At 34.9% G+C, this 22,599-nt stretch overlaps 2 protein-coding genes across 4 annotated transcripts in view; both read left to right on the forward strand.

The window, feature by feature from the left end:
- The window catches only part of LOC129186036 (sodium-coupled neutral amino acid transporter 3-like), a 60,095-nt gene extending 47,535 nt beyond the window's left edge, over positions 1 to 12,560 (forward strand). Inside the window, exon 16 of one of the 3 annotated variants that reach the window (XM_054783839.1) lies at positions 7,348 to 12,560. In XM_054783839.1, the coding sequence (XP_054639814.1) occupies positions 7,348 to 7,452 (105 nt within the window). In that variant the 3' untranslated portion in view covers positions 7,453 to 12,560. The remainder of the gene's footprint in view (positions 1 to 7,347) is intronic. The other 2 variants (XM_054783838.1, XM_054783837.1) reach the window with 2 other exon arrangements.
- A 1,745-nt stretch (positions 12,561 to 14,305) lies between these two features.
- LOC129186893 (guanine nucleotide-binding protein G(i) subunit alpha-2-like) overlaps positions 14,306 to 22,599 on the forward strand; it is a 77,157-nt gene continuing 68,863 nt past the window's right edge. The window contains exon 1 of the mRNA XM_054785618.1: positions 14,306 to 15,009. Within this exon, the coding sequence (XP_054641593.1) occupies positions 14,892 to 15,009 (118 nt within the window). The 5' untranslated portion in view covers positions 14,306 to 14,891. The remainder of the gene's footprint in view (positions 15,010 to 22,599) is intronic.

Consider the following 22,599-nt stretch of genomic DNA (forward strand, 5'->3'; position numbering starts at 1 on the left):
TACACATATAATACACATACTGTACATGACATAGTGTACAATATAATACACATATAATACACATATAATACACATACTGTACATGACATAGTGTACAATATAATACACATTTAATACACATATAATACACATACTGTACATGACATAGTGTACAATATAATACACATATAATACACATATAATACACATATAATACACACACTGTACATGACATAGTGTACAATATAATACACATATAATACACACACTGTACATGACATAGTGTACAATATAATACACATATAATACACACACTGTACATGACATAGTGTACAATATAATACACATATAATACACATACTGTACATGACATATGTACAATATAATACACATATAATACACATACTGTACATGACATAGTGTACAATATAATACACATATAATACACATATAATACACATACTGTACATGACATAGTGTACAATATAATACACATATAATACACATATAATACACATACTGTACATGACATAGTGTACAATATAATACACATATAATACACATACTGTACATGACATAGTGTACAATATAATACACATATAATACACATACTGTACATGACATAGTGTACAATATAATACACATATAATACACATACTGTACATGACATAGTGTACAATATAATACACATATAATACACATACTGTACATGACATAGTGTACAATATAATACACATATAATACACATATAATACACACACTGTACATGACATAGTGTACAATATAATACACATATAATACACACACTGTACATGACATAGTGTACAATATAATACACATACTGTACATGACATAGTGTACAATATAATACACATATAATACACATACTGTACATGACATAGTGTACAATATAATACACATATAATACACATACTGTACATGACATAGTGTACAATATAATACACATATAATACACATATAATACACATACTGTACATGACATAGTGTACAATATAATACACATATAATACACATACTGTACATGACATAGTGTACAATATAATACACATATAATACACATATAATACACATACTGTACATGACATAGTGTACAATATAATCCACATATAATACACATACTGTACATGACATAGTGTACAATATAATACACATATAATACACACACTGTACATGACATAGTGTACAATATAATACACATATAATACACACACTGTACATGACATATGTACAATATAATACACATATAATACACATACTGTACATGACATAGTGTACAATATAATACACATATAATACACATACTGTACATGACATAGTGTACAATATAATACACATATAATACACATACTGTACATGACATAGTGTACAATATAATACACATTTAATACACATACTGTACATGACATAGTGTACAATATAATACACATATAATACACATATAATACACATACTGTACATGACATAGTGTACAATATAATACACATATAATACACACACTGTACATGACATAGTGTACAATATAATACACATATAATACACATACTGTACATGACATAGTGTACAATATAATACACATATAATACACATATAATACACATACTGTACATGACATAGTGTACAATATAATACACATATAATACACATACTGTACATGACATAGTGTACAATATAATACACATTTAATACACATACTGTACATGACATAGTGTACAATATAATACACATATAATACACATATAATACACATACTGTACATGACATAGTGTACAATATAATACACATATAATACACACACTGTACATGACATAGTGTACAATATAATACACATATAATACACATATAATACACATACTGTACATGACATATGTACAATATAATACACATATAATACACACACTGTACATGACATAGTGTACAATATAATACACATATAATACACATACTGTACATGACATAGTGTACAATATAATACACATATAATACACATATAATACACATACTGTACATGACATAGTGTACAATATAATACACATATAATACACATACTGTACATGACATAGTGTACAATATAATACACATATAATACACACACTGTACATGACATAGTGTACAATATAATACACATATAATACACACACTGTACATGACATAGTGTACAATATAATACACATATAATACACACACTGTACATGACATAGTGTACAATATAATACACATATAATACACATACTGTACATGACATAGTGTACAATATAATACACATATAATACACATAATACACATACTGTACATGACATAGTGTACAATATAATACACATATAATACACATATAATACACATATAATACACATACTGTACATGACATAGTGTACAATATAATACACATATAATACACATATAATACACATACTGTACATGACATAGTGTACAATATAATACACATATAATACACACACTGTACATGACATAGTGTACAATATAATACACATATAATACACATATAATACACACACTGTACATGACATAGTGTACAATATAATACACATATAATACACACACTGTACATGACATAGTGTACAATATAATACACATATAATACACATACTGTACATGACATAGTGTACAATATAATACACATATAATACACATAATACACATACTGTACATGACATAGTGTACAATATAATACACATATAATACACATATAATACACATATAATACACATACTGTACATGACATAGTGTACAATATAATACACATATAATACACATATAATACACATATAATACACATTCTGTACATGACATAGTGTACAATATAATACACATATAATACACATACTGTACATGACATAGTGTACAATATAATACACATATAATACACACACTGTACATGACATAGTGTACAATATAATACACATATAATACACACACTGTACATGACATAGTGTACAATATAATACACATATAATACACATACTGTACATGACATATGTACAATATAATACACATATAATACACATACTGTACATGACATAGTGTACAATATAATACACATATAATACACATACTGTACATGACATAGTGTACAATATAATACACATATAATACACATACTGTACATGACATAGTGTACAATATAATACACATATAATACACATACTGTACATGACATAGTGTACAATATAATACACATATAATACACATATAATACACATACTGTACATGACATAGTGTACAATATAATACACATATAATACACATATAATACACATACTGTACATGACATAGTGTACAATATAATACACATATAATACACACACTGTACATGACATAGTGTACAATATAATACACATATAATACACATATAATACACATACTGTACATGACATATGTACAATATAATACACATATAATACACACACTGTACATGACATAGTGTACAATATAATACACATATAATACACATACTGTACATGACATAGTGTACAATATAATACACATATAATACACATATAATACACACACTGTACATGACATAGTGTACAATATAATACACATATAATACACATACTGTACATGACATAGTGTACAATATAATACACATATAATACACATATAATACACATACTGTACATGACATAGTGTACAATATAATACACATATAATACACACACTGTACATGACATAGTGTACAATATAATACACATATAATACACATATAATACACATACTGTACATGACATATGTACAATATAATACACATATAATACACACACTGTACATGACATAGTGTACAATATAATACACATATAATACACATATAATACACATACTGTACATGACATAGTGTACAATATAATACACATATAATACACACACTGTACATGACATAGTGTACAATATAATACACATATAATACACATACTGTACATGACATATGTACAATATAATACACATATAATACACATACTGTACATGACATAGTGTACAATATAATACACATTTAATACACACACTGTACATGACATAGTGTACAATATAATACACATATAATACACATACTGTACATGACATAGTGTACAATATAATACACATATAATACACACACTGTACATGACATAGTGTACAATATAATACACATATAATACACATACTGTACATGACATAGTGTACAATATAATACACATATAATACACACACTGTACATGACATAGTGTACAATATAATACACATATAATACACATATAATACACATACTGTACATGACATAGTGTACAATATAATACACATATAATACACATATAATACACACACTGTACATGACATAGTGTACAATATAATACACATATAATACACACACTGTACATGACATAGTGTACAATATAATACACATATAATACACATACTGTACATGACATAGTGTACAATATAATACACATATAATACACATATAATACACATACTGTACATGACATAGTGTACAATATAATACACATATAATACACATATAATACACATACTGTACATGACATATGTACAATATAATACACATATAATACACACACTGTACATGACATATGTACAATATAATACACATATAATACACATACTGTACATGACATAGTGTACAATATAATACACATATAATACACACACTGTACATGACATAGTGTACAATATAATACACATATAATACACATACTGTACATGACATAGTGTACAATATAATACACATATACTACACACACTGTACATGACATAGTGTACAATATAATACACATATAATACACATATAATACACATACTGTACATGACATATGTACAATATAATACACATATAATACACACACTGTACATGACATAGTGTACAATATAATACACATATAATACACACACTGTACATGACATAGTGTACAATATAATACACATATACTACACACACTGTACATGACATAGTGTACAATATAATACACATATAATACACACACTGTACATGACATAGTGTACAATATAATACACATATAATACACACACTGTACATGACATAGTGTACAATATAATACACATATAATACACATACTGTACATGACATAGTGTACAATATAATACACATATAATACACACACTGTACATGACATAGTGTACAATATAATACACATATAATACACATACTGTACATGACATAGTGTACAATATAATACACATATAATACACATACTGTACATGACATAGTGTACAATATAATACACATATAATACACACACTGTACATGACATAGTGTACAATATAATACACATATAATACACACACTGTACATGACATAGTGTACAATATAATACACATATAATACACATATAATACACATATAATACACACACTGTACATGACATAGTGTACAATATAATACACATATAATACACATACTGTACATGACATAGTGTACAATATAATACACATATAATACACACACTGTACATGACATAGTGTACAATATAATACACATATAATACACATATAATACACACACTGTACATGACATAGTGTACAGTATAAAAGTCAAAGGTCATTAAGTTACAACCCACTCAAGTCATTTGTCATTTTTATTATAAATTTTTTACATTAATTTTGTACACTTGTATTTTTTAGTTTTTTTTTTTTACACTTAATTTTTATTTATTTTTTTATAATTTCTTATACCACTTGGTCATGTTTATATTTATTTATGTATGTATTTAATCAATCAATCAATTAATTAATTAATTAATTAATTAATTAATTAATTTTTTCTTATTTTTTATTATTTTTATTTTATTTTATTTTATTTTATTTTATTTTATTATTATTATCATTATTATTATTATTATTATTATTATTATTATTATTATTATTATTTTTAATACATTTATTTCAGCCATTTTGATTTGTAATTTTTTTTAATTCTTTCTTTACTCTTTTATTTAGGTGATTTTTAATTTTATTTTTTTTCATTTCTTATGCCTTTTAGTCATGATTATTTTTCATGATTTTTTTTTACAAATTATTTAAGCCATTTTTGTTTGTAATCATTTTGAAATTATTTTTCTACACTTTTATTTAAATCATTTTTATTTGTAGTTCTTTACACTTTTGTCTAGGTCATTTTCAATTTTTAGATTTATTATACTTTATTTAAGTCATTTTTATTTGTATTTGTATTTTTTTTACACTTTTGCTTAGGTCATTTTTCAGTCCTACTTATTTTGCTATTTAATACGCTTCTATTTAAGTCATTTTCATTTGTATTTTTGACACTTTTGTCCAATAATTAATTAACAAATAAATCAAATCATGAAGTAAATAAAATACAAAATTAAATGATTAAACATAAAAAAATACAAATCTAGAATAACTGAAAACAACAATATATAAAAATGTCAATGAAATATATTAAAAACAATTAATTCAAGAAGATATGTATTGATAATATATTATATATTTATAGTATATACATATACAGCTTATTAAATAAAAATGTTTAATGTGTTGTATAAAATATGCATTTTTATAGTTGTTATTTTTAAATGTGTTATTTTTTTATATACTGTATAATAATATTTTATAAATATATACACCGCTCAGAAGAAAGGGGGAACGCTCAATTCACACTCCCTCAAAAGTGCTGCGTCGTAGTTCCAAGTGTCCGCTTAGGAAGCAACACAGGTTGATGACCACCTGCTGAGCAGATGGAACAGACAAGAAGGTGGTGTGTTCTTCCACTCCAAACCAGACCTGCATGGGCTCATACATTTCATTTGCTTTGATCATTTTGGTGTGATTTTGTTGCCAGCACATTCAACGATGTAAAGACAAAAATATTTCATTCCAATATTTCATTCATTCCGATCTAGGATGTGTTATTTTAGCGTTCCCTTTATTTTTTGGAGCAGTATATACTATATATATATATATATATATATATATATATATATACATATATATAAAACTGTTACATATTTATGAAATTAATAATATAAATAATAATGTATAAAATATGATTCGTATTTTTATTGTAATTATAATATATGATTTGTATAAAATATTTAATGTAATATGTATTTTATTTGATCACATTGTAGTAATAAAATTAAACAAAAAAATTGCAAAAATGGGAAAAAATGCTTTTTTTTTTTTTTTTTTGCCTTTTTACCAAATGAAAAAAAACCCTATCAAAGCATCAAAATATCCCCGCATCATTTGGTGTTGAGGACGCGGCTCTCGGTGGAAAACGTCGGGACGCCCCGTCTTCAAATATTCTAATATTATTGTTGCTTTTATTGTTGTATTATTTTGGTTTTTTTTCTCCAGGCGGCGTGCTTTGCTGGGATTGGCTTCCTGTTCATGATCATGAGTCTCAGCTTTATCATCATTGACTGGACTTCAGGCACCAGCAAAGCCAGCGGTGGCCACTAACCAGGCAGGCCTCCGCCCTCGTCCGAGTCTTCAACTTGTCTTTGTTTTATTTGTTTAGTTTGGGCGTTGTCGGTATTGACGGTTTTACTGTGGGTCGCGTTCTGTCTTCCGTAGAGGATACCGGCGGCGGACGAGGAATCGCGCGGTGAGTTCAGGAAGACTCCGTGTCCCCCGCACACATGCAACTCTGTACTGTACGTCTTAGCACACGGCTCCGGTGAATAAAGATGCGGAGCAACAATGTCGGAAGCTGCCGTCTTTATGCACCTGTCACGGTGCTGGATGGCAAGTCATGCAATACTCAAACCTGCCACTCTTTTTAGCGTCCAAACGTCCGACTACAGCTGACATCTGCAACCTCCATCTTCCTTCCAAGCACTTGTGTAGCACAACTTCAAGATACATTCCTTCCTCCACAAGATATATTTGTATCATCAAACAAAGCTCCTATTACAATTGAGCCATCACAGTACCGTAGTCACTCGGATATCGGACGGTGTTTTTACCCGAGGGATGCTCCGATCGATCAACGACTGACAATTTCCGTGAAAAAGCACGTGATCGGCGTATGCTGATGAAAGCCTTTCAGCGCCGATCACCTGTGGCTTGATCCTTGAATGCCGCTCGACTTTTTTGCCAAGACAAAAACAAACATGTCTGCCGTGTGGAACTTACCCGCCAACGCGTGCCACGGAAAATATCTGGCAGGGGGTGGCATGTTGAAAAGCCTGAACTTAATACGGCATTTGAACACTCGACCGAGTGTGCTGAGTTTGACAAAGCGCCACATGTAGATATGCTCAGAAGCTACAAATATTTCAAGAAAAAAAGCGTCTCACCTTTGTCACGTAGGTGAAAAAGCATGTGATTAACTCAATCAATCCCAGCCATTTTTCAAAAGGCAACCCCTTCAGTAGCGGCCATTTTAGAGCATTTAGACTGATCATTCAAGGCACACAGAATATTGTGTTGTATGGCGATATCAACATGGAACCTACCGAAAGAAGGATTAGACTCGCATCTTTCAGGAAAAAAAGTTAGTTTGTACCTTTTTGCGTTCGTTAGTAATCAGCAGTAGAACACAGAGCAGGTAGGTTTCAGGAAAGAAAAGGGAGAATGGACCAGCTTTTTCAATGACTTCATATCAGCTTCGCTCTGTTTTATTTTCCAAATGTTTCAACTTTCTTCGTAAATATTCTTCACACGTTTTCTTTTCGTAATATTATGACTTATTTCCACAATATTATAACTTTTTCCCACAACCTCATTTTAATTTTTTTTTTTAAATGACGTATTTTTTTCTTTAATATTTCATCTCTGTGCTAATAAAATTACATTATTTTTTCTTGTAATATTTGGACTTCATTCTGGTAAAATTACTGCTGTTTTTTTCCATTTCTACTGTTTAATTTTCCAACTATTTCCACTTTCTTCTTGTCCGTTTTCTTTTCTTAATTATGACTTTATTCCCATATTTTGACTTTTTCTGCAACCCAATTTTCTTTGTTTGTTGCTAATATTCTGACTTTTAGCGTATTTTTTCTTGAATATTTCAAACTTTTTCTGCAACATAATTGTCCCAAAATGACAACTTTATTCATTGTTTTGTTTCTTTTCTCATGAAAAGAACACATCTTTTATTTTTTAATATTTCAACTTTATGCTACTAAATTGAGGTTATTTTTCCTCATAATATTATGACGTTATTCTTATAAATTTCCCAACCTAATTGACTCATTTTATTATTTTTTTAATACATATTTTTTCTCTAATATTTCATCTGCATGCTAATAAAATGACGTTATTTTTTTCTTTATGTTTTCACTTTATTCTTGTAAAATTACAGCTTTTTTTTCATTTCTGCTTATTAATTTTTTAACTATTTCAACTGTTTTCTTCTACTTTTTGTTCTCCTAATTATGACTTCAGTCTGATAATATTTGGACTTTATTCTCATAACATTATCACTTTTTCCACAACCTAACTGTCCAAAAATGACAACTTTATTCATTATTCTCATGATATTATAATTTAGATTTTTATTTTTAATAATTACCCATTTTTTGGGTCCCCTGACGGTCCGGGGAGCTTGGAATTGTCCTAATTTTACAGCCTGATACGGCACCCCTGGCCAATAACACTCATCGGCCGATTTCACTCATGGATGATTGGTATCGGAATCGGCAGCATAAAACCCTGATCGGAGCATCTCTATTTAAAACATGATTTTTTTTCCCATTTTTGTGTCCATTTTTGTCCAAAACGGCTCTGAAAAAGGGGGGTCCGTCCTACGTTCAGGGTCGTCTTATATTTGGGTCATTACAGTACTACTTAAAATGAATAGCTAAAGTGTTTTTATTGCTGTCATTATTATTTTTGCGTATACTGAAGACCTCAAGAAAATTACCTCTAAGTGTTTCTCCTCTTTTTGGATTGTTTTGTGTCTTTGAGAGTTTCCCAAGATAAGCAAAACAACAGGGTCCGTTTTTTTGTTTTTTTTAACATCGTGTGTGTCTTTACTACGGGGGCGACGCTGCGCGTTTGCCCCTGTCGGCCACCGTACTTCACTCATGTCTACATTCAAGCAATAGATTGGACATGCAATCTGGAATAGTTAGCATCAGCACTTTCTTTGACAAAGCACAACATCTTGCAGCCGTCCTTAAGGGAAAAGTGCACTTTTTTCCACAATCCTTATGTGAGACATGAACACACACACGTCTTTCTCTGTTGTGTGCGTTCTAAACATATAAAAACAGCTAAAAAGAGGCTGCTAATTAATGCACGTAATGGGACGCTCCAATATGTAGCGTTACCTTTCGCTCGTGGCCTGAGGCATTGTGAGCGAGAGTTTGGTGAAGCTAGTGACTATCCGGCTAGTAACTGGCGTGGTGTGGCGAGGTGTCACTACGCCAGTAACGTAGTTCTTGGGCGTAACAATGTCGATAACAATCATAATAACAATGTCGCCGCAGCTTGGTTATTATGCAGCTCACATTATGGAAATGGAGCCTTGTTGGAGGCGGAATAGGTGCGTCCCATTACGTGCATTCTTAGCTGCCTCTTTTTAGCTGTTTTTAAGGATTAAGGATTGTGGATGATAGGCAAAATTAAAAAAAAACGCAGTTTTCCTTTGGGGGGGGACATGTTTCCTGCACTTTTTCAAAAGGCCGTTTTGGTCCTCTGTATTTTTACCGTCTAAAAACTGATGTCACGCTATATGGTCGTCCCTCGCAATATCGCGTTTTTTCAGAAAATGTATTAATTACTAAATGATGGCTCTTTTACTGTATGGTAGACTATTATTAGTCAAAACATATGTAAATACAAGTGATATGTAGCATTGTGGTCACTAGGCGAGTTTTTTCTCGTAAATTTCCGACTTTAGTCTAATAAGATTACAAGTTTTTTCTCATAAATTTATGACTTTATTCCTGTAAATTTCTGACTTTATTGTCATAAGTTTCTGACATTTCTCGGAAATTTACAACTTTATTCTCATAAATTTACGACTTTTTTTCTCATAAATTTACGACTTTATTCTCGTAATATTACAACTTTTTTCTTGTAAATTCATGACTTTATTCTCTTAAATTTCCAACTTTATTCTCATAAATTTAGGACTTTATTACGACTTTATTCTCGTAATATTACAACTTTTTTCTCGTAAATTTACGACTTTATTTTAGAAATCTCCGATTTTTTTTTCTTTCAATCCCAGCCATTTTTCAAAAGACAAAAGCCCCCATACTCCGTCGTAGGAACCAATTCCCGCTATATACGAGGGACGACTGTATTAAAAGGAGGCCTGTCAAGCACTAGGACCAAGCGCAGACAACGGTCGCCCAAGCTGAAGCCTCTTTCACTTTAGACTGCCGCCAAGCTCATCGATTGGCTCAGCCGTTTTTATGGGGTGGGGTGGGTTTAACGTGATTGGCTTTCCCCGCTGTCATTCCACAAGCACCCTTGGACTTCAACCCAGGTGTTTTTGTTCGGAGTTCGTCGTCATCTTGCGTTCGTTCCGCCTGGGTGACGTCAGCTAAACGGACTTTAACATCATTTCCGGTAACATTTGAGTCTGTGCCTGTGTGCGCGTGCGTACGTGTGTCTGGTCGCCCTCCCCCCCACACATGCTGTATTAGTAGATCCGATGTAAATTCCACAAGAGTAGAAATATGTGACTGTGGATGTCAGAAGAATTATGACTTAACAAAGAGTCTCTGCAGTGTTTATTTTTTTAGACGTAGAAAAAGCAATTCAGTCAATATCGTCGTGTTTATGAAAGACAACGAAATGATAGTGGCGGTCGTACAGTATATACTCAAATCGCAAGCACATTCAGAGTTTGTTGGCTGAACTGCAGTGTTTCAATACAAGAGTGTGGTCAGTGATAGATAACATGCTGCTCGGAATCATTAGCGGTCTCGTCTGCCTTTCTACGTGTCATCTTTTTTTGTTTTTTCGAAAGGACAGTATTGTTCTCATATTTGAATCCCTGTGTCCACATGCATCATGAATGACTTGTGATTTCTGCTAGATGTTGTAGCTGTGTGTATGTACGAACACTGACATTTGAAATGTTTTAATATTCCATGCAGACTTAATTCCACTGCAAAAAGAGAAGTACAATACTAATCGCGGTGTGATATTGTGTGTTGATGCAAGATGACCTCTATATGAACCCTTACGTCACATCTCAGTGAGCCTCTTTGTGATTGAGCATATTGGCCAGCATTTATAAATACATGTAAATACATGTACACCCTTTATATTCTATATGCATATCTAGTTTGTATAATGTACATAGCAGTTGTAGCTTTAGTCCTATCAAATAAAAAATATATACGTTTAATCATTTTCAAAGTGCTTTTAAACCTTTTTGTCCTTCAATTGGTGTCTATTTTTCTCAATATTTTAATATGTCGCTGGCAGTATTGTACTGTAAACAATGTTGCAATAAAGATAATGAAGTCACGCGTGTATTTGTTGTCTCCTGTGATTACACGTACATTTGTTTTGCTGAATTGTTTCATTTAGAAAATAACATGCACTTACTTTACAGTTCATTCGCTACACCAGTGTTTTCTCATTTCATCCACTATGAGAACTGTATCAATTTTATTTTTGATTGATTATTAATTTATGTATGTATTTATTTGCTTTTTATTTATTTTTATGTGACTATCTATTGATAGTATTGTCACTAAATTGCATACTTGCATCTCCATGTAAATGTTTTTTCATTTTATTTTTTGGGCAACAACATATAAGTCTAGATAGCTAAAAACAACAGCAAATAAAAGAAAAAATACTTATACACAAAAATAAAGTAAGATAATGTTATAAAACTAAGAGTAATAATAATGAAATCAAAAATAATATACACATGTTAAATTAAATGAATCAATATATTTACACTTGCTGAATTGCATACTTTCAGCTACATGTACATTTTATTCATTTTAATAATGTGATTTTTGTCAATAAAATTATATAAACAGCAAAAAGTAGAAAATAAAGCACTTTTATTGATTACTGATTACTTGTAATAGCAGTTTACGGTTAACATTTATACTCTTCACATATTCAAGGGTTGCATAATGTATATCACACTGTAGACTAGGTATTGCATCCATCCACCCATCCATTTTCTATACCGCTTCATCCTCATTAGGGTCGCGGGGGCATGCTGGAGCCTATCCCAGCTGACTTTAGGCGACAGGCGGGTTACACCCTGGACTGGTCGCCAGCCAATCTAGGTATTGCATGTTTTATATTATTTTTTAAGGAGAATATAAAACGTGTATATATATATATATATATATATACTGTATATATGTACATACGGTATATCTACAAAATGGTTTGGACTTTTTTTTCTCCCTTAATAATAAAAAGTTTCATTTAAAAACTGCATTTTGTGTTCAGCTGTGTTGTCATTGATGATCTGAAACATTTAAGTGTGGCCAACATTGTAAAAAAAAAAATCAGGAAGGGGACAAACACTTTTCACACCACTGTATGTAATAATATTATTATATATTATTTGTTATTTACTTTTGAAAAAGTCATTATTGACCTAATTTTACTCGGAATTAATTATATTTGGCAAGTGATGACAGAGTCATCAAAGGGTGCAGTAAATTTGACTGCTGCTAGTTTGGAGTTTGTCCACTAGGTGACACTAGAGAGCTATAGAACTGTTTCAAACCAAACTGTATTACTGCAATACGTTTCCATCCATCCATTCCATCCATTTTCTATCCCAGCTGACTTCGGGCGACACTTCGGGGTACACCCTGGACTGGTCGCCAGCCAATGGCAGGGCACATATAGACAAACAACCATTCACACTCACATTCATACCTATGGACAATTTAGAGTCTCCAATTAACCTAACATGCATGTTTTTGGAATGTGGGAGGAAACCGGAGTACCCGGAGAAAACATGCAAACTCGAATCGAACTCAGGTCCTCCCGATCTCCAGACTGTTACTGTGTTGGCCAACATGCTAACCACTAGACCTCCGTGCAATACGTTTCCATAGGCACGTATTTTTGTGGTCATTGCCATTTACTTGTAGTGTATATTTTTTTATATTTCTTATATGTTTCTGAGTAAACGATTTACAAAATGCAACTGCATTTGCATTTTTCGTATAACAACAAACCATAAAAACAGAATAATGATTAATATCGGTACCAATAACTGACGTTAGGCTGAGTATTTATCAGAGAACCGTGCTAACTGCCGTAATACAGAGCGGAGGGCGCGAGCTGAGTGTGTTTCACTACATTTCCCATGAAGCAACGCGCAGCCGAGGGGGCGTGGTGGTGTCTTGCCTTTCTTCTGTTGTAGGGTGAGTGTGTGCGTGTGTATGTCCACGGCTGAAGGCTGTCTCTGCTGAGTGGACGGTGACGCCGCTGCTTGTCGGTCTCGGCTGGAGGGGAACTTGACGGCGGCCCCGGGTGTGGCTTCAAAATCTGACAAATCTCTGAGAAAGAATGCCCGGAAGGACATTTGGACACATTTTGTGAAAGATCGTTAAGTAGGTGTGGAGTCGCTTCGACTAACCACATTCTCTCTTTTTGGAAAGCCGGAATACTTTTTCTTGTCTTTTCTTTTTTCCCACCCAGCGACGTTTCCGTCACTTTATCATGCGTTGAAGGAATTTGTGCAGCATAAACCACCAGGAAGTTGTTGGACTTGCCAAGAGGCACTCATGCCGCTGGTGTGACCGAGCAAGTTGCTTGTTTTCTCGGCACGAATCAAGTTTTTGGAAGAGTTCACTCGGGACTCACCCTCCCAAAAAACGGGAAGTCGCTTTCCTTAACCTTTACATTTTTTTTGTTTTCCCAAGGGCTTCGAACCTTGTATTTTTTCCTCCCAGGTGATTTTTAGCACTAAAGCAGCAGTCCTGAAGCGAGCACTGGGAAACATGGGCTGCACCGTGAGCCAGGAGGATAAAGCCGCGGCCGAGCGGTCCAAAATGATTGACAAGAACCTGCGAGAAGATGGCGAGAAGGCGGCCAGAGAAGTGAAACTGCTGCTGCTCGGTGAGTAGTCCACATTTGGACCTCCCATTTTGAAACAGAACCCTAATTGGACATCAATGGCCGGATTTACAACCGCCATTTGTGTCCTTAAACGCCTCACCATTGATAGCAGTGCTTTTTGTGTTGGTGACAATCAGATGGCAACCTAGTGCCGCCTTCACACTTGCGCTTTATGGGCAGCAATTGACATTTGACCCTCCGTTGGTGGCCTTTGTGTAGTTGGGAAAGTGGTCTCACATGTCCATCTCCAGACGTGATGGAAAGCAGTAGGACTCCATTTCAAGATGAGTCTTCCTGTACGGTCGTCCCTCGTTTACTACGATTGGCGTTTGTTCCGCAATAGAGGAATCAACGTTAATGAATGGAATATTTTGGTTATAGCACAGTTATAGTATAGTTATAGTAGTTATAGCACAGACCACCTGTTTATGACTTTCTAAGGACGGGTCTTAACATTATTAGAGCCCTGTAGACATGAAATAACACCCCTGTAGTCACCTTTACACTCCTATTATTCATTGTTAACAACACATTGCACAACTCTTATGCTGCAGGGACTCGAGACGGACGCTAGCTAGCAAGCTGACCAGTTAGCCTCGAATTTATTTCCTCTAAACTTAAGCCAAAAACTTACCACTTCCACACGGGATGGGAGGATAACTTGTTTTTGACTTTCTAAATACGTGTAGACATAATAAAACACCCCATAGCCACTTTTACACTCATATTATTCATTGTTTACACCGCATTTCAACTCTTATGCTGAAGGGACTCGAGGCGGTCGCTAGCTAGCGAGCTAGCATGTTAGCCTTGAATGTATTTCCTCTCAACTTAAGAAGCCGAAGACTTACCACTTCCACATTGAATGGGAGGAGATGCTGCTTTTGACTTTGTAAATATGTATTTTTTAACATTATTAGAGCCCTTTTGACATGAAATAACACCCCTATAGTCACCTTTACACTCCTATTAGTCGTTGTTTACAACACATTGCACAACTCGTATGCTGCAGGGACTCGAGATGGCCGCTAGCTAGCATGCTAACCAGTTACCCTCAAATTTATTTCCTCTAAACTTAAAAAGCCAAAAACTTACCACTTCCACACGGAATGGGAGAAAAACTTGTTTTTGATTTTCTAAATACGTTTTTAACATTATTAGAGCCGTGTAGACATGAAATAACACCCCTATAGTCACCTTTACACTCCCATTATTCTTTGTTTACACTACATTGCGCAACTCTTATGCTACAGGGACTCAAGATGGCCGCTAGCTAGCAAGCTAACAAGCTAGCCAGTTAGCCTCGAATTTAAGAAGCCAAAAACGTACCACTTCCACATGGAATGGGAGGAGAACTTCAGGATACGGTTTTTAACATTATTAGAGCCCAGTAGACACGAAATAACACCCCTATAGTCACCTTTGCACTCCTATTATTCATTGTTTACAACACATTGCACAACTCTTATGCCTCAGGGACTCGAGACGGCCGCTAGCTAGCGAGCCAACCAGGACTACATATCACTTGTATTTCCATATATTTAGTCTAATAACAGACCATAGTCTACCACCAAACAGCCATCATTTATGAATTCATTCTGGATATAATATAGCGAGGGAGCGATAATCGAACTGCGATATTGTGAGGGGCGACTGTATTAACTTTTTTTTAATCCTGTGTCGTAGAGCAGTGGTCCGCAACCTTTTATGACCCACGGATCGGCTTGTGTTCCCACAAATCTCCCGCGGACCAGGTTTAAGGGGAGGCGGGGGTGTCGTACATTATAGCAATGTAATTTATCTTATTTGTTATGTATTGTGTAAAACTAAGACATGAATAAGATCAAACTAAAAGCACAAAATGAATGGCGACTCACCATCCACCAGTTTAAGTTCCAGCCAAGTTTTTCCAGAGAGATGATTACATGGCTGTTTGACGTGTGTGGTAAGAGGAAGTGCGCTAGCATGAATTAACTTGAGACAAATGTGCACATTAGCACTCAATAAGTCATCAAATCTTACCTTCATGCATTCCCACATAGTATCAGCATTTGACACCAAATATGAGGTGAAAGAAAAATGGTAAAAATACAGTAGTAGTCTATCTGTGCGACCTGAGATAAAGTTAGCACACACACAATGGACATGCGTCAAGTTAGACGGATGTAACAGAGAGAATTCGGTCTATTTTCAAAATAAAACATAAAAAAATGAACTAATGGAAATCATTTTTTCTTTCTGAGCGGCCCGGCACCAAATGACCCAGTTTTGGGTACCACTGTCGGAGAGCACCAAACGTGAGAAAATTCTTTCATCTCTCACTGTGTGTTCCACTTTTGGTGTTTGCTTTTGAAGCTGTGGCCTTTCCTGACGTCAGGAACCTTTCTCACGGGTGATACCGCCTTCAACTCGCCCCTGGCTGGATGAGTCTGCCCCGTATGTATGCCCAACACTTCATGGAAGACGGCTGTGCATTAAAAAAAAAAAAAAAGTCAGGCTTCTCTAAACGTCTCGAAATAATGCTCTACTAAGTGTCTGCTCCAGTCAGCATTTTCTGCAGCGAAAAAGCTAACCTAAAATGATGGGCACGCTTCCGACGCTCCCTATGTAATACTACATCACGGGACCTAAAACCTCCTGGTTTTAGGTCAGAATGGGTTCCTCCTCCCAGCAGGCGGGTCAGACAGGACAAGGTCTGCCTGATAATGAGCGTGGGCTGCTGTTTGGACAGAGGGTGAACAGCCCTGACGGTTCCCAGCAGAACGCCAGTCAAAACAAGTCCCGAACGTGATGAGAGGCTTTGCTTTTCAACTTTTTTTGCTGCTCATTTGCATCGAGTGATGCCGTGCTCCCTTGTGTTCGGTCGTCCTGATGTGTCTTGTTAGGCCCGGAATAGAAATCATGCGCTCACTCCGCTGCTTCAAAGTTAATGCCTCGTGCCGCGTTAAATCTCACGCTCGCCACTTCAAAGGTTCATTCCGCAACAACCGGGAGATGTTCGGGTCATCGACACCCGAACACAAAACGGGGGATGGACATTGGAGTACGTTTCCTTGATCTATTACGCCGTTCTTTGTAATTAGGATGGGAGAGTCTCTCTCGGGGTGTTCTGAACGTCTGTTTGTCTCATTTGATTAAATCTGCCATGACGCAAAACCCGGTGTGAGTGTGTGGGCGGGTAAAACGGAGCTTTTCGGTTGGTGTGGTAAGAAATGTGCAAAACATTATCTGATGTTTTTGAAGCTCGTGTCACAACAGAACACAAAGTTATTAGCTTGGGAGCGTCCAGGGGAGTTGCCGCTGCAGTACCCGGCATACCTTGAGGGCATTTTGCAAGAACAGTTAAAGCTGCAGTGCCGTTTATTCATTTTTTTGGTTTGTACGACGAGTAAGACTGTCGTTTTGTTCGATGATCGCGCACTAGTGATGTGCGGATCGATGCTGAAATGTCGATACCAGCTCTAAGATTGATTCCCAAATCCAAATATTGATGCTTTTGATACTTCAGTCATTTGAGGCATTTTGTCTGAAACGTTTGTCTGTTGAAACGATGACCGATCGTAAGCGGAGCCATGTGTGAATTGTGAACAAAGATTTCATTCTTAAAGTAGTCCTTGATAGAGAATCAGTTCCTTGAATGGTTTTATTGTTTTGCTTATTTTCTGATTTTGTTATAGTTTAAAATACAATTTTTGCTAATTTTACCTGATTTTGTCCCTTTTTTCTGTCGTATATTAGCTGGCTTTCAATATATTTCCGTGGTTAAAATAAATACGTTAATAATATAAATAAATTACTTAAATTAATTGTTAAATTACAAATGTATCATTAATAAGTAAAAACAACCAATGCAATTCATAATTTCAAATACAAATAAATAACTTAAATTAAATATTAAAAATTGATAATTTGTTTCAATCAAACATTTATGAAAATGATTTTATATTTATATGTATTAAATTTCTTGTCTTCTTTGTGCTTTTCATACTAGTACAATTTTAAACATAGAGCGTCTTTTTATTCATGAATATTTGTGGCACAGAGCAAGCCCCTTGTTAAGTCGTGCCCCCCAGGTCAGACGTCTAATTACACGGCATAGGCTGCTCTGCACTGCAGGTTTGATATCAGTAATTACTAAGCAGCACAGAGAGGGATTACGGTATCACACAGGAGCGCTAAATCCCAGCCAGGTTCAGGAAGTCTTTCACCTTCCAACGAATGATCTTGGACCCGCGTTTCCAGGATGGATGCGTACTTTGGGTGAACTCGTGAAGCAGCGCGTGTGATTAGAGGTGTGACATCCCTCCCAGGTGCGACATCGCACCCCGAGGTACTCCTCTCAGACGCCTTTTTAGCGTGTGGTGAATCGGTTGGGGGGGGGGAAAGTCTCACTTCTTCCTTTTCTGTGGCCACACGTCGTCCTTGTCATCGTCGCCTGACTGGAACCAGACGCTGATGTTGGACTTTTGAACAGAAATCCATCTAGTGACTCATTTCTCAGCTGGGGATTGATTTGTGGTTGGACTTGGATCATTTCAAAGCAACTCATCAACTGTCTAGGGGTGAATGAAAATTAGCTCTGATGTTAAAAATTGATGCCATAGTCTAATTTGCATAAATTGGCGGTGGCGCTAAACAGGTTTTCTACGTCTAATGTCTTATTTTCCCTTATTTATGTCTGCTGTAATAGGAGTGTAAAGGTGACTATAAGGGTGTTATTTCATGTCTCGAGGGCTCGAATAATGCTAAAAAGCATATGTAGAAGGTCATAAATAGGTTTTCTATATCTTATATGTCTTATTTGCACTTATGTTTACTATATTGAGTAATAGGAGTGTAAAGGTGACTATAGGGGTGTTATTTCATGTCTTGAGCTCTAATAATGTTAAAAAGCCTATTTAGCAGTTCATAAAAAGGTTTTCTATCTCTTATGTCTTATTTGCTCTTATGTTTACTATATTGGGTAATAGGAGTGTAAAGGTGACTATAGGGGTGTTATTTCATGTCTTGAGCTCTAATAATGTTAAAAAGCCTATTTAGCAGTTCATAAAAAGGTTTTCTATCTCTTATGTCTTATTTGCTCTTATGTTTACTATATTGGGTAAGGTGACTATAGGGGTGTTATTTCATGTCTAGAGAAGTCTAATAATGTAAAAAAAAAAACATATTTAAAAGGTGGTAAACAGGTTTTCTGGTAACTACAAAAGTATTCCATTTATAAATAAGGACTCCTACCTCGGGTCGGGTCTGTAACCAATTAACCGCCATAAACGGCAGCTGTTTAAGTGGAATGTGCATCTTAGATATCTATTTACAGTCATATTTGGAGGTGTTTGAAACCACCCATGTAAAATTGCTAATGCTAATTGCTAGCGTGTTTGTGTGGGATTTGCAATGTCAATTTGAATCGAGCGAGCGCATTTGTTTAAACGTTGATGAAACTTGTTTTGTGCTGGCTTTCGGTACCTTCAATTCCAACCACACTGTCTGTGAGAAATTTGACGTGAAAAATGTCCGTTTGTGTCGCCGCTTGTCATGAAAGGGTGGTGGGGGGTCCTGCAGCCAACGCAGTTGAGAAGCGCTGCTCTAAAGCAACATTGTCAGAAAGTCAGTCAGTTGTGTAGATGAAGCCAGGCCAAATGGATGCACTACTTGGCCGCAGCACCGACAGCCCCCATAATAGCGGGAGTTAAGAATGGAGGTCATTTAAAAAAAAAACAACATTCAATCGATTAATCAATTGTTAATTTTTCGCTTGTTGATGAAGGAAATTTAGTTTGGGGTGACCACCAGAGACACTATTGTCCTTTTTATAAGCAAGCCATTGTACAATCCAGACACTTTTAAAGCTATTTTAACGCTTAAAGCAGCACATGTACCCTCAAGGAGGGGTTCTCAACTGGTGTCAACCCGGGATCCACATTCTCCAGTGGCCATTTGGTCGCAACACACTTTTATTCTTATTTCAAATTATTTTTACTCTTATTGAAGTGATTTTAACTTTTATTTATTTTAAAATATTTTTACACTTTTATTGAAGTGATTTTTATTGATTTTAAATTAGTTTTTACACTTTTATTGAAGCAATGCTTATTTTTTATTCAAATTCTTTTGTACACTTTTATTGAAGTCATTTTTCTTTTTCTTTATTAAATTATTGTTTACACTTTTATTTAACTCTTATTTATTTTAAATACTTTTTATTTATGCTTTCATTTACCGTATGTATTTATTTAATTTGTTTATACTTTTATTTCGGTCAGACCAAGCAATTGTGTTTTGTTGTTTTTTTTAATCGCCAATGTCGTCTTTTGAAACATTAATACACATAATTGCATGTGCAAAGTGCATTTTAGAGGAATTTCTGAAGGTGTTTTGTCACGAAAGTGAGCAAGAACGTAACCGCGTGCATACAAATAATGCATAAATTCAAATGAAATGAAAAAGTTGCACTAAATAAGACCACATAATCACATATTTCCCTTCTAACTGTGCAACGATATAAAGACCATACAGGAATGACTACAGATGGCTAAATTATTGATTCATTTTAAGTTAAAAAAAGTCGGACAAACACTGTTTGTATTTTGCGTATTTTAACGTCGTTTTTGACTCTCTGACTGCGAGCCACCAAGAATGGATCCGCAACCCACCAGGTGAGAACCGCCGCCCTAAAGGCTGTTGGTTGCAATGTTGACACTCGCTGGAATCGTGCGCTCGTTGTAAACAAACCAAAGCAATGCTACTCTCGTGATTACACCGGAAAAGGCCAGCAGGGTTGTTGTTGCTTCCAGAGAAAGTCATTAGTTAATGTAACGGGCACCGGTGGATACATTCAGGCTTAACAGGTGACGCTCCCTCCCTCCCTGCCGTGCCGCCTTGCTGCTACTTCCTTAAAATGTCATTTCATCTCCTCCCACTCTGCAACAAAGCGGTTGCGTCTCACTTGTGTCGATTTTCTCACCAGCGCTTTGGCTCACTGTCATCCTTTCCCCGTTTGGCATAACTGAAACGTTGCCTGGCAAGCACGCCGGGCTCAAACTGCGAAGCCTGTTTTGTTTTGTTTTTTTTGCATAATGCACTGTACACAACACGTCAGTGCAGAGATTTGACAGGCAGCACTGCTATGCAAATATGTTAGCTTGCATCCTGTCTGTGGGCACCCCAGCGAGGAAACACAAATGCAGGCATGCTAAAAGTACACCCCAATCCCTCCTTTATGGACGTCAGTTGGGTGATAAGTGAATTTCCGCAAAGTAGGATTCAGTACCACAGACTTATTTATACGTTTTCTTCTTAAGACGTATTTGTACGTCTTTTTTTTTTTTTTTTTACGTTTTCTTGCGCGAGAGGCAAAAAACGTGCACAGTAAAAGAGGTCACATTTCATGCAGTTTTAAGCCATGAAAACGGCCACAAGGTGGCAGAAGTGCAGGTTACACAGAAGGTTACACATTGTAGGGAAATTTCAACACATGCCTATGCACACACACACACACACACACACACACGCACGCACGCACACACGCACGCACGCATGTGCACACACCCTGTTTAGTTCCAAATGTGAAAATTGTAAATAGTTGATGGT

This window comes from Dunckerocampus dactyliophorus, chromosome 8 (assembly GCF_027744805.1).
Source record: "Dunckerocampus dactyliophorus isolate RoL2022-P2 chromosome 8, RoL_Ddac_1.1, whole genome shotgun sequence".
NCBI lineage: Eukaryota > Metazoa > Chordata > Actinopteri > Syngnathiformes > Syngnathidae > Dunckerocampus > Dunckerocampus dactyliophorus.